A 12,906-nucleotide genomic window follows, 5' to 3' on the forward strand; every position below is an offset into this window, starting at 1 on the left:
CTTTAGGGGCTCCGTACTCCGTAGGATATGAATGTGTGCGGTCCATAGGAGCCCCTAAATTGACATTGGGGGGAAAAAAACTAATTTGTTTCTCATTATAATGAGTAAGTTTCTCATTACAATGAGTTTACACATTTTAATGAGTAAGTTTCTCATTACAACGACAAACAAGTTAGTTTTTAATTAGTTTGTTAGTTTTTTCTAAAGGGACATCAGGGGGAGGGACTATCTTCTTTCTCATTATAATGACTAAGTTTCTCATTACAATGAGAAACGAGTTAGCCCCCCCCCCCCATGTCCCTTTAGGGACTCCGTAGAAATGCTAAAATTATTGTAATAATTGTGGACCAAAGTACGGAGCCCCTAAAGAGACATGGGTTGGGGGGGTAACTAACTTTTTTCTCATTGAAATGAGTAAGTTTCTCATTACAATGAGAAACAAGTTTTTTTTTTTTCAATGTCCCTTTAGGGGTTTCATACCAAAGTGAGCAACAAAGGCAAATTTAACAATGTACAGTACACGTCCCTGTTTTATGATCACTGCAACTCATCTCCAAACTTTTCACTGGGAGAGAATTTAACGAGGCAGACGCGCGTTCAGTTTGTCAAAATGGAGAGGGTGTGCAGAGCAAACAGCCGAAAAGTCCGCACTGAGGCAAAGATAAACGAGAAAGACGCCGTGATCACGAAAGACAGACTACGGACCAGACGGCGGCTTTTTGCGCAAGGTTTTGTGAGTTTTAATTAAATCAGGGCTCATATCTGGTCGCTTCAACTTCCAATTTAGTCGCTGGTGATCACGCCATTGTCTTCGCAGTTTTGTCATTTTGTCATGAACATAATGGAGAGGAAAGCACCTGTGTGTTTGTTGCACACAGCAAACAAAACAAATATATAGCACATAATTCAGTGCGCCGTAGCGATTCTCATTCAATTCACGACATTTACCACAGTGCGTCATGGAAACGTACGTCACGTAAAACCATCTCGCCTCTCTAAAGAAGCCAGAAGTTATCATCATTTTTGGAATGCTTCGGGCTTCTTCAAATTCCAAGCGAAAAACAAATTTTCCTACAATACGTTTCAGAAATTAAAAGGACATATCTTCACAGCAAGCTCGGGCGCGCGCATTCGTAATCGGAATGAAACGTTGATTTAATTCGTAAGGCCGTCCTTGCCGAGATAACTGGAGTACGGTCCGCGGATTGGAATTGTGCTTGTGGGCTTTGAAAAAGAAAAAGAAAAAAAGAAAGAAATTCACTTGGCAAAACGGGAAGACTGTTTAAAATATTTTAATGTGCTTTTTTTTTTTTTTTTTTGTCTCGTACAGCATATTATAGGCATACCCAGCGTGGTATTTCTCACACGTACAACTCTCTTAAAACCAGAGGATAGAAATGTAGGGCGCAGGGGATGATTAACAGTCACGCTATCAAAAAGAAAAAAAAAAACAAAAAAAAAACCACTACCGCTGCCAAAGTGAATACACCCCTCACATTTTTGGAAATATGAGGTGCCGTATAGAGCTCGTGCACCTACGTCATCAAATCACATCACTGGCGGGAAGTGCCGGTCAAACAAAGTATTCTTCAATGCTAAGTCGGTTGGAGACGACGCAAAAATACATCCGATACCGTTAAACATTAAGAAGGTGATAATAAATGAAGGTACGTGGAAAAATGAGCACATTGGACCCATATTTCATGCCGAAGTCGATGTTATCGCCGAGAAGAAATTGGACCGTTAACCCGCTTGCGCTTGTCTTGGACAACTGGATCTACACATGGATCTGGTGAGTAAGTCGAGATTTACACGGAAGAGTTTGAAAGCGTAGAAAAGTCTGGACGCATACAAATACTTCGTTGCTGGATCTGTTCTCAATCAAGAATAAATCCCACATAGTGATGGAGCGACTTGTATTTTTTTCAATTCAAATACCAATATTTCAATAAATGAGCCCTGGTTTTACACAAACTTGCATTCATTAACCATGATTGGGGGGAAAAAAAAAAGACAGCGGGTCAGCTCCTCCGTACACGGAAACGTGTTGCGGCCACACGTTAAACTTCGGTAAACCTGTCCGTGACAGATTTTTTCATAAAATATGCATTACTCTCAAATGAGTCCAATGCGTATATAAAAAAAGAAAATAAACCGATGGGATAGGCTTCAGTCCCCGTACACGGAAGCGTGTTGCTGCCACACATTAACCTATGTGAACCTCTGTGTGACCGACGATTTTATTTATTTATTTTTTTGAATACGCATTGGACTCATTTGAGAACAATGCATATTAAAATAAAAAAAAAAAACGTCTGTCGGGGAGAGGTCTACCGAAGTTTAACGTGTGGCCGCAACACGCTTCCGTGTACGTTGGAGACGACTCCCTGTTGTTTTTTTTTTTTTTAATACGCATTGTTCTCAAATGAGCCAACTTGGCATTATAAATACTTGTTGGGAAATTGAGATTGAGAAGAATAATTCCCACCTGAAATGAAGCGATCGCTACACAGTCGTGTGTATTTGGTTAAGCACCGTCCATCCCGTTTGATTGCCGAAACGCATCGATATTTTCCGGTCTTTTTGGCTGGTGTTCCTTAGAATGATCTTTTTGAATATCCGTCTCGTCCGTTGTGACAACCAACGGCAGAACAGGTCTCGGGCATTGTGAATATTCTGCTCCGGTTCAACGTCTTGAACTAACCAGCACGGGGGAACGTGAGAATGCTAACACCAAATTTATTTTCACTCTTGGGAGTAACAGTAACGAGTCACATGATCGTAGGGAGAGAAAATAGTTAACTGGGGCCAATTTGGACATTTTCATTTAGGGGTGTACTCACGTTTGTTGCAGGCGGTTTAGTTATTGGTGGATGTGCGGTGAGTTATTTTCAGGGGAGCGTAAATGTACACTACAAGCTGTACACTGCGTTGTACCAAAATGCGAGTTCTTCAGTGTTGTCCCGCGAAAAGATACAATACAATAATTCCAAAAATGTGAGGGATGCACTCACTTTTTGAGATACTGCGCATCGGGTGATGGCTGCTTCAGAGGCTCGCTTTGTACTCGGGATGGTGTATTGATTTTGGAAAAAGTAATCACACGGAGAAACAAATATTTGAAAACAATTAGTGCGCGGAGGGCAAGATCAATATTTACAGACACAACTGCAAAAACAGAAGTTACCAAAGTTTCAGCGGGTAGTTTTGGAAAATGACACAATCTTGGCATCTATAACACTGATTCTACAGCAGTACCTTGACTTAAGAGTTTTGTTTCCCCCTCTCGACCAACCTTGTAATTCAATTTACCTGTTTGCCCACTCAAAAATAATATTTCTATTCCGTTTTTAACACTGAAAACTCATGCTGTGTTGGAAATAATGAACATAAAAATAAAACATAGCAAATGAGAATTTAAAGAAATAATGGATTCACAAATAATCAAGTCGAATGTCTCGGAGACACATCAACTGTCAGGGCTTTACTTTTCGATGTCAAAAGGTCTGACTCCACCCCCTGGTTTGGGAATTTACCATACGGTTGTTGCAGTGTATTTCGTCCATGCTCCTTGCAAGTGTTTTCATTTGTCCCGTTCGATAAATGCTTGAAATGGCTAGAAAGAGCAAAACAACAGGTTGTAAGTTGAAAAACTGGTAAGTTGGGGGCGCTCGTAAGTCAAGGTACGGGCTGTACTTGATTCAAATCCACAGTTCGCAGCAGTGTAGAGGCAAGAAACTGTCCCCTGGCTCCATCCTCGGTAATCAATATGACTATCGTTCCCATCGTTGTCGTCGTCACCGCTGTGTGTGTGTGTGGCTTATCCAAAGTAAGGGTGCTCACTTTGGAAATTGTAGTCCGGACACACCTTCTGAACCAGCTTGTAGTCGATGCTGAAGAAGGAAATGAAGATGCAGATGACTTTGAAGGGCTTGGCGCAGAGCCAGGCGGCGTGGGACTGGGTGTGCTCCGTGAAGCACGTCTGAGACGGGTCGTACAGGCAGGGCTTGGGCTTCTTAGATCTGTTGGTTTTCTCGTACTCCACTCGGCAGTTGAATGTCTTGACCTCTTTGGGGTCGATGGTGGTTTGCTGGGACTCCTGGAGGTGCACTTCCTGTTGGGAGTGGGGGTGGAGGAACTGCTGCTGCTGCTGCTGCTGCTGGAGGACCTCAAACTCCACCACTTTAGTTGGCGGCACGATGCTGACCGACACGTTTCCGAGACTGGAGGAATTGTGGCGAAAGTAAACGGTGAACGTCCCGTTGATGTGGTCCACGATCTTCCCCGTCACAAGCAAGCTAAACTTGAGCGTCTTGACGTTGAAGTAGAAATCCCCCCAGCCGAAGATCTTCTTGGTCTTCATGGCAGTCTTCAGCGAGGGCTTACGCTTGGAGCGGTAACCTGTCTGGTCCAGTAGCAGCGACTGGTTCCGGGCTGCTTCGTACGGGTTGAAGAAACTGTAGGTGGGAGGCTTGGCTTTCATGGGTGTCTGATCAAAAGAGGTGGAGAAGATTCGGGTTTGGTACGGGGGTTTCCCCGCTCCTCCCGGTTGTCCCACGCCTGTGCCTCCGCCCATGCCGTAAGGGAGAGTCTTCATCGCTGAGCCCATCGGGCCCGGGTCTGAGAAGTCCACTCTCTTCTCCAAACCGTGGACCTGAGGGTGTAAGAAACAACGCGTTAGTCCCCTATGCTCAAATGTGCATCCATCCACGTTTCAGCTGATTTGGGTCACGGTGGAAGCTCCGCTCTTATCTCATACTGCCTATGAGAGGTGCAATCGCCCACAATAAAGCAGCAGAAAAGCAATAACTACAGTACATACTTGTAAGGAAAACAATTCAACCTCATGAATATTTAACAATCAAATGAATAACAGGAAGTACTTTGGTAACTGAGCTCGAAATAGAATGTGTCTTCTTGTACCGCATGACCCCGTACAGTTTTCCTACGTTCCTGTGCAAACTATTTTGTTGCTCATCGATGAACAGCTCAAAGGGTCTTACGTTGGTACTATTGTAAACCGAGGACCCCCCACACAGTGTGAACAGTCAAGCTGTCAGTCGGTCTTTGCCGTGGCCCTGCCGGTCCCTGTCCTAGCTGTGCCGGTCTCCGATCCGGCACGCACCTGCCGCAATCAGTGGAGGAGCATAGCTGCGCCTCGTCTCAAGCAATCACGTCTGACACATATAGGACCACACGTAGGGTCTGGCCTTTGCCAGATCGTTGCCTTATGCCTCGTTCCTGCAATTTCCCGATCCTGCTCTTGCTCTCTCGTGTGCCGAGTCCTGCCTGCCTACTGCCCTGCCCCTTACGCCTGCCCATTCCATTACTGCTGCTTCCATGGACTGCCCGTTGGGTTCTCGACACCGGTCTGAATAAAGACGCTTCCCAAACTGCCAATGCGCCTCCTGAGTTGCGCGTTTGGGTCCAACCCCGTCTTCTGGTCGTTACGGGTCTGTAAAGTGCGAATGCTAATATTGCTATCTTTGGCTTTTCTCTGCAGTACTCAGTGAGTGAGAATTTGAAAACAATTTTAGTGAAGCTTAAATGGAGCGTAAAAAGGAAAATCAAATAGGACGTACAGTGGTTGCGCAGTGGTGCCAAACACTAGCCTCTGCTGGGACCTGCAACCTAAATCCAGTTTTAATTGGTCTCTTGACCCCACAGCGTCCATCGCTGAAATCCAGTTCAACCAAATAGCCCACATATTTAGTCACGTCGTGATTCTGTGATGCTAAACGCTGCAACACATCTGATTTGTTCGACGTCGCTGTGCTATCATCTCTCCCCTATTCAAGAAAACGTCTATTTTCGGGAATACGCTTTGAAATGTTGCTGCTCCAAAGAAGACGCGCGTAAGACAATGGATGTGTGTCTGTTTGTTTGCTTGTATAGACAGCTGCCTGCCTTTAATCGACTGCCTTTGCTGCGTATGCTCAGGTCTGATTGACGACGCATCTTTTTCGACAATCCTTGATGTCTGATCAGTCACGTCGCACTCTTGCTGCCTTCCGTTTGCAAACATGTGAAAACACACAAATAAACACACTAAAACGGGCTACAGTACATCCATCCATCCATTTTCTTAGCCGCTTATCCTTGCAAGGGTTGCAAGAGTGATGGAGCCTATCCCAGCTGTCATCGGGCAGGAGGCGGGGTACACCCTGAACTGGTTGCCGGCCAATCACAGGGCAGATGGAGACAGACAACAGTCGTACTCAGAATCACACCTAGGGGCAATTTAGAGAGTCCAATTAACGTTGAGCGCCCACCCAGAGGAAACCCCCACAGGCACGGGGAGAACATGCAAACTCCACACAGGTTGGGACAGGATCAAACTTTAGACCTCAGAACTGTGAGGCCAATGCTTTCCAGCTGTGCCGCCGGCTACAATACAACCATACTGTACTTAACGTCCTCACTGATATTTGAAATGTGAAATACCCCACACATTTAAGCTTTTTTTTAAGCGTGTGGTGTACCCGTGATGACCAACACAGCACAACGTTCACAAAAACCATAAAAGTTCCTTGTGCACTGCTTCGATCTGCGAAAGTAGCTTGCGACGCGCTTCCCCACACAATCCAGAAGGATTTGTTTGAAACGAATCTGCAAGTGGACCAAAAAAAAAAACAAAAAACGCAGCAACGGAGAAAACAACAATTGAAAATTAGTCCATGATCGCCTCCTTGCGCGCGTGCTGCCTTCTTGACTCGAGGCTGAAGTGACGGGTCCGGGGCGGAGCTCATCCATCACCGAATCTAATCACAACGTCCACGATGCTATTAGCAGACGCAACAGTGCATCACTCCGAGCGGCTAATGCATTCAGTCATTCAATTAATGTATCTATTTCTGTGCGGATTGATTGATGGGAGAAAAAGTGACGGGAGAATAAGTGAACGCTTATTGACCACGGGAGGAGTGAATTACTACAAAATAAACGCCAGACCTTGATGAATGACTCGCGACGGGGATAATGACCCGCGGAAGATTTTCCAACATGCTCCGCTTTGATGCCCCCGACATTCCTGGGGAACTTTGCGAAGGTAAGAATAAGATACATAAATCAGCGCGTGCGCAACGGGGGCCTCTTATAAAGGCGTCGTCGGCAGCGCTGTGAATTAACACCGCGCTTTACCAGCTGTCAGGCAACACGCTGAGGTGCACGCTTAATCATTCTTAAGGCCAGAGATGGCAAAAGTACTCACACTATGTACTTAAGTAGAAGTAACACCAGTTGCTAAGGGCCAACGAAGGCTTCTCTGCTGGCCTAAACGCTACCACAAGGATTCACGTACTTTCGCAGCCTGAAGTATAACTACTAATAACATAATAAAGATGTGGATAATATTTTCCTTTAAACTGTCCATTCATCATTCCATCTTTTTTATTTTTGCACCGCGTTTCCGCATTCAGCTCACGGAGTGACCCTGACCGTTATCCTTTCCCAGCTGTCTTCGCAGCAGAGACAGGGTACACCCTCGACTGGTCGCCATCAATCGCAAGGCATACAAACAACCCTACGCATTCAAACTTATTGATAATTGTGAGTCTGAAGTCTTTCCGCACACGGACCGACATGACCGAACTGTCATCAACACTGCAGGGCTCTCCCTCTAATTTTCAGGAGTGACCGACCGTCGCCCACACTGGAGAGGAGTCACTGATGGTGGAGTGGTACACGTGCCTGACTTTGATGCAGGCAGCGTGGGATCGATTGCTGCTCAGTGATGGTGTTGATATGTGCCCTGTGACCAGTTCAGGGTGTGGTCCGCCTTTTGCCCAAAGTTAGCTGGGGTAGGCTACAGTGCTCGTGCGACCCTTGAGGATAAGCGGTTTGGAAAAATGAACGGTCGGTGAATTTGAGCCGGCCACAGTTGTTTCGGGTAGATTTCTTCATTTCCCTGTCATATTTTGTCCTACCACATTCTAAAAGCAGACTTAATCGAAGAATAATTTGTCTGTCCATCCATCCATCCATCCATTTTCTTAGCCGCTTATCCTCACAAGGGTTGCGGGAACTGGTGAAGCCTATCCCAGCTGTCAACGGGCAGAAGGCAGGGTACACCCTGAATTGGTTGCCAGCCAATCACAGGGCACGTAGAGACAAACAGACGCACTCACAATCACAATTTAGCGTGTCCAATTCACGTTAAGTGCCCACCCAGAGAAAACCCCCACAGGCACGGGGAGAACACGCAAACTCCACACAGTTGGGTCCGGGATTAAACCCAGGACCCAGGACTCAGTTCCACCGTGCCACCACTTGTCTGTCCACAGGTGTTCAGGTTCGTTTGTCTACAGCATGTCTTCCCAATGGCAGGTATGAATGAGGGGGAAATTTATCACCGCAGTTGTTTTCATATATTCCATTAAAGAATCATGCAGAATTTTATAGATTAAGTAGGATCACGCACAGAACATGGTTGATGGAATGACACTGTCGGAGCCATCCACGCCGCTCGCCGCCAATGCAACTTCACACGTCAACACGTCGTCGGAACGTCCGGCGGTTGTGAATGAGCCTCGCGTTTTCCCGAATGCTTGTGGAAATTGCAGCCGAAGATGGAATCGGCATCGTGGAGGACCTATACATATGCATGATCGCGGCAACTCAATAACAGAACAATCATAGAGCCCGCAATCAAATTACAGAGCTTGTGAGACAGCGCCGGATGGCGAGGAAAACGTTATTAGTGCTCAAGTGCGACGAGCGGCGGAGCTCGTGTACGTTTCCTCGGAATGGGGGCGCATTATTCATCTTTAACTTCATTTGGGGGTTCATCTGAGCAAGAAGCATCAGCGAAGAAGCCTAGAAGTTACCTGAGCGAGGACATCGGAGAATGAAATGTAAGGCTTGTAACGCGGATCAAAATCACACAAGTGAAACCTACTTAAGGGCCGGTTTGAAGCCGAGTCTGAAAGACCAAAGACCGAAGCCGTTGCACTGGATTTTTAATCAAAGTTATTTGGTGCCAAGTCTGAATCTTTTTGGTGCAGGAAATTGTTTGTTTTTTGGTGTTGAAAAATGTTCAGAGCTCAGAATAAGACGCCAGAGTTCAGTGGAATTGAATTCAATGCGATTCAGTCCCTTGTAAAGTTCAACGTCTGACATGAAAAAAATGAAAACTCTCAGGAAGTACAACACTTTATATACTTTTCAAGACACACATAGAGACGCCCAAAGTAGGTGTGTGACACCCAGTGAGGATGGGTCATTTATTACTGCGCCTGTTCTAAACTTTTACAAAACTACAGGTTCAGCGATGCTAGTTTTGTGAGGCCGTCTATGGCATTCTACATTGCGTGTTAGCATTAAGCTAGTAGACACTCATAAATTATGTGCTTTGCTTAAAGCGACATTCTGTATTTCTCTTTATATTTAAACAGCAACTGAGTATGTCAATAAACACCTTAAAGAAGAAGAAAAATTGTCCACCATCTGCTGCTTAATGTGAAATTCCTCGTATCCAATCAGTCACTCAAATTTTTTGCTCGAAACTAACGCCCCCCCACCCGCCAAAAACATAAATAAAAATCGGGCGACCGACGGCTTGTATCTTGAAAGAAAATCTTTCCCTGCTATTCCCCAAAAGGACGCTGCAGTAGTTCTACCGCGAGGAAGGTTACGACTCCGAACTGGTGAGCAGACATGACAGGAAACGGGATGAGATGTGCACGCGGGTGGGCGGAGAGCGCCGAGCTTCACACTATTATTAAATGGGAAAAGGTCAGACAAGCTGCGGAAAACTGATATATGGCCACAATTAAGATCTCTTTTCATCATTAAGAAAGCGCGGGATCGATGTCTGCGCCGTGCAGGTACATGATGGGCTTTCATACCCACGCTCATCAGTAACTTCCAAACCTTGCCCACCCCCTGGAGGACGGAAGACAAGATGAGAGCCGCCTGTCTGCGAGCACTTTGCCACGGTTGTTCTTTTTGTTTAATTGGACTTTCATTGGCGACAATCAATTCATTTCCATCGGTACATCCGGCGGCATTGATCCGCTGTCACGGAATGAAAAGCTCCACTCCCACCACAAGTTCTCCTTTTACCCCCTCACCAAAGTGAGATGTCCCGTGATATGCATTAGCGACCCCCGCTCGGGACGAGCGTGACTTTTGATGAATTCATAAAGATGATGTTACAGAGCTAAACAGATCATCTATTCGTCCCGTGAGCGAAATTAATGCTCTCAGCTGCAACATTCCAACCTAAACTACTGACACACGATGCCTTGCGAAAGTATTCGGCCCTCTTGAACTTTTCAAACTTTTGCCACATTTCAGGCTTCAAACATAAAAATGTAAAATTATTATGATTTATTTATTTTTTTTTTGCCAAGAATCAACAACAAGTGGGACACAATCGTGAAGTGGAATGAAACTTATTGGATATTTTCAACTTCTTTTTAACAAATAAAAACCTGCAATATTATTCGGCCCCCTTGCATTAACACTTTGTAGCGCCACCTTTTGCTGCAATTACAGCTTGGGGTGTGTCTCTTTTAGTTTTAGTTTCTTGCCCATTCTTCCTTGCAAAACAGCTCAAGATGGAGAGCGTTTGTGAACAGCAGTCTTCAGCTCTGCCCGCAGATTCTCGACTGGATTCATGTCTGGACCTTGACTCGGCCATTCTAACACCGGGATACGTTAATTTGTGAACCGGTCCATTGAAAATTTGGCTTTATGTTTTGGAACATTGTCCTTTTGGAAGATAAATCTCCGTCCCAGTCTCAGGTCTTTTTGCAGACTCCAACAGGTTTTCTTCCGGAATGGTCCTGTATTTGGCTCCATTCATAGCTTCCTTGTCCCTGCTGAAGAAAAGCAGGCCCAAACCACGAGGCTGCCACCACCATATTTGACAACTTTTACGCTAAACATACCAGAGCACCTTCTTCCACATGTTTGGTGCGTCTCCCAGGTTGGTTGTGGCAAACTTTAAACGAGACGTTTTATGGATATCTTTGAGTTATGGCTTTCTTCTTGCCACTCCTCCAAAAAGGCCAGATTTGTGCAGTGTACGAGTGGACTGCTGTCTCTCCCACCTCAGCTGTAGATCTCTGCAGTTCATCCGATCCGATCCGATCAGCCTTCTCCTTGTTCGAGGTCAAAGTTGAAAGGGACGGCCGGGTCTTGGTGGATTTCCAGTGGTCTGATGCTCCTTCCATTTCAATATGTTCGCTTGCACAGTTCTCCTTGAGATGTTTAAAGCTTGGGAAATCTTTTTAGATCCAAATCCGGCTTTAAACTTCTCCACAACAGTATCTCGGACCCGGCCGGTGTGTTCCTTGGTTTTCATGATGCTCTCTGTACTTTGAACAGAATCCCGAGACTATCACAGAGCAGGTGCATTTATACGAAGACGGGATTCTACTTATCATCAGCAGTCAACATTGGATCAATCAGAGATCCTCACTGAACTTCTGGAGTGCGTTTGCTGCACTGAAAGGAAAGAGGCCGAATAATATTGCACGCCCCACTTTTCAGTTTTTTATTTTGCTAAAAAAGTACAAAATATCCAATAAATTTTGTTCCACTTCACAATTGCATCTCACTTGCTGTTGATTCTTGACAAAAAAATGAAAAATGTATATGTTTATGTTTGAAGCCTGAAATGTGGCGAAAGGTTGAAAAGAAGTTCAAGGGCGCCGAATACTTTCTCAAGGCACTGTATGTGGCTTTTGGGTGAAGCCTACAAATTGTGAGGCAGGTGCGCTAAGCACCCAAACGCAGGGCTGCCTAGAACTGCCTCATTTTCCATTAAACTTGATTAGAAAACATCTCGCTACGGATTCCGTTCTGACCCATTGTCCATATATATTTATATATATATATATATATATATATATATATTTTTTTCATATAACGTAATATAAACGTAGCAAAAATGTGAAATGCAAAAATATAGAGGTGGCAAAGTAAATTGGACATGGGCTGCTGGTGTGGTCTAGTGACTCAGAAGTTCAATTTTACACCCCATGCGTCCACATTTGTCACATTTGGGAAAAAAAAAAAAAAGAGAACTTTTTTTATCCCCTAAAAACTGAAACTCATAATGACGTCATGTGAGACCTTAGCTGAGCGAGCATCAATATTTCATTTTGGGGGCGCGTCGAGAATGAATCCTCGGAAGCACTATGATTTTTTTTCTTATGGGCACATAATCAAAAAGGTCGCTATCACGGATAACGCCAAGTGAAACCTCATCTGAAGAGAGAAAGAACGGACTGACCGCCAGTCACGTCACATTCAATTTTACTGCCCAAGTTTTGATCACATAACTTTGAACGCTTTCTTACTCCCTCCTCCCTTAAAATCAAAGTAAAAACATAATTTAATTACATGGAGCACCATGGAGAGCACGGGGTTTAAAAAAAGGCGAGATAAACCAATAAGTGGGATGGATTGAGGGGAAAAAACAGAAAAGGCAGTCAAAGCGATTTTGCAGTCCGCTGGTGTCACCGGATTATCATGAAAATGAAAGCTAGCGAGCCGGGGAGTATCAGAGAGCACAGAAATGGAGCCCCGGCAGATAACGGCAAGCCGAGGAGACGGAAAAGAAGAAGAAGAAGAAAAAAAAAAAACAAATCAAAAGAGCAGAGCGGAGAACGCAAAGAGGTCCGTGAGACAATATGAGGAGGAAAATGTAAAAAGACAATATATATACACCGCGCGTGCCCAGATTATGAGCGCAATAAGGCTCGCGCCGCAATCACTTCACCCAAAAAGGAATAATCAGAGCTTTCCCGAGAAGTAATACCTGTAAATGTTGTTTCCGGGAGACCCGCTCGGCTGTGAAATAATTTCTTAGTTAAAGAAGTGATGGGGCGTGAAACAGGAAAAAAAGTGTCATCTGCCGCCAAAAAGGATTTATGAAAAGCATTGTGCGCTGGCTTA

General features: G+C 44.9%; 1 protein-coding gene across 5 annotated transcripts in view; it reads right to left on the bottom strand.

Moving 5' to 3' along the window:
- Positions 1-2,360: 2,360 nt before the first annotated feature.
- The window catches only part of LOC133507956 (neurexophilin-4), a 96,236-nt gene continuing 85,690 nt past the window's right edge, over positions 2,361-12,906 (bottom strand). For all 5 annotated transcript variants that reach the window (XM_061833573.1, XM_061833571.1, XM_061833572.1 and 2 more), the window contains one exon: positions 2,361-4,654. In XM_061833573.1, coding sequence (XP_061689557.1) covers positions 3,821-4,609 — 789 coding nt within the window. In that variant the 5' untranslated portion in view covers positions 4,610-4,654 and the 3' untranslated portion in view covers positions 2,361-3,820. The remainder of the gene's footprint in view (positions 4,655-12,906) is intronic.

Source organism: Syngnathoides biaculeatus, chromosome 10 (genome assembly GCF_019802595.1).
Source record: "Syngnathoides biaculeatus isolate LvHL_M chromosome 10, ASM1980259v1, whole genome shotgun sequence".
In the NCBI taxonomy this organism is placed as follows: Eukaryota; Metazoa; Chordata; class Actinopteri; order Syngnathiformes; family Syngnathidae; genus Syngnathoides; species Syngnathoides biaculeatus.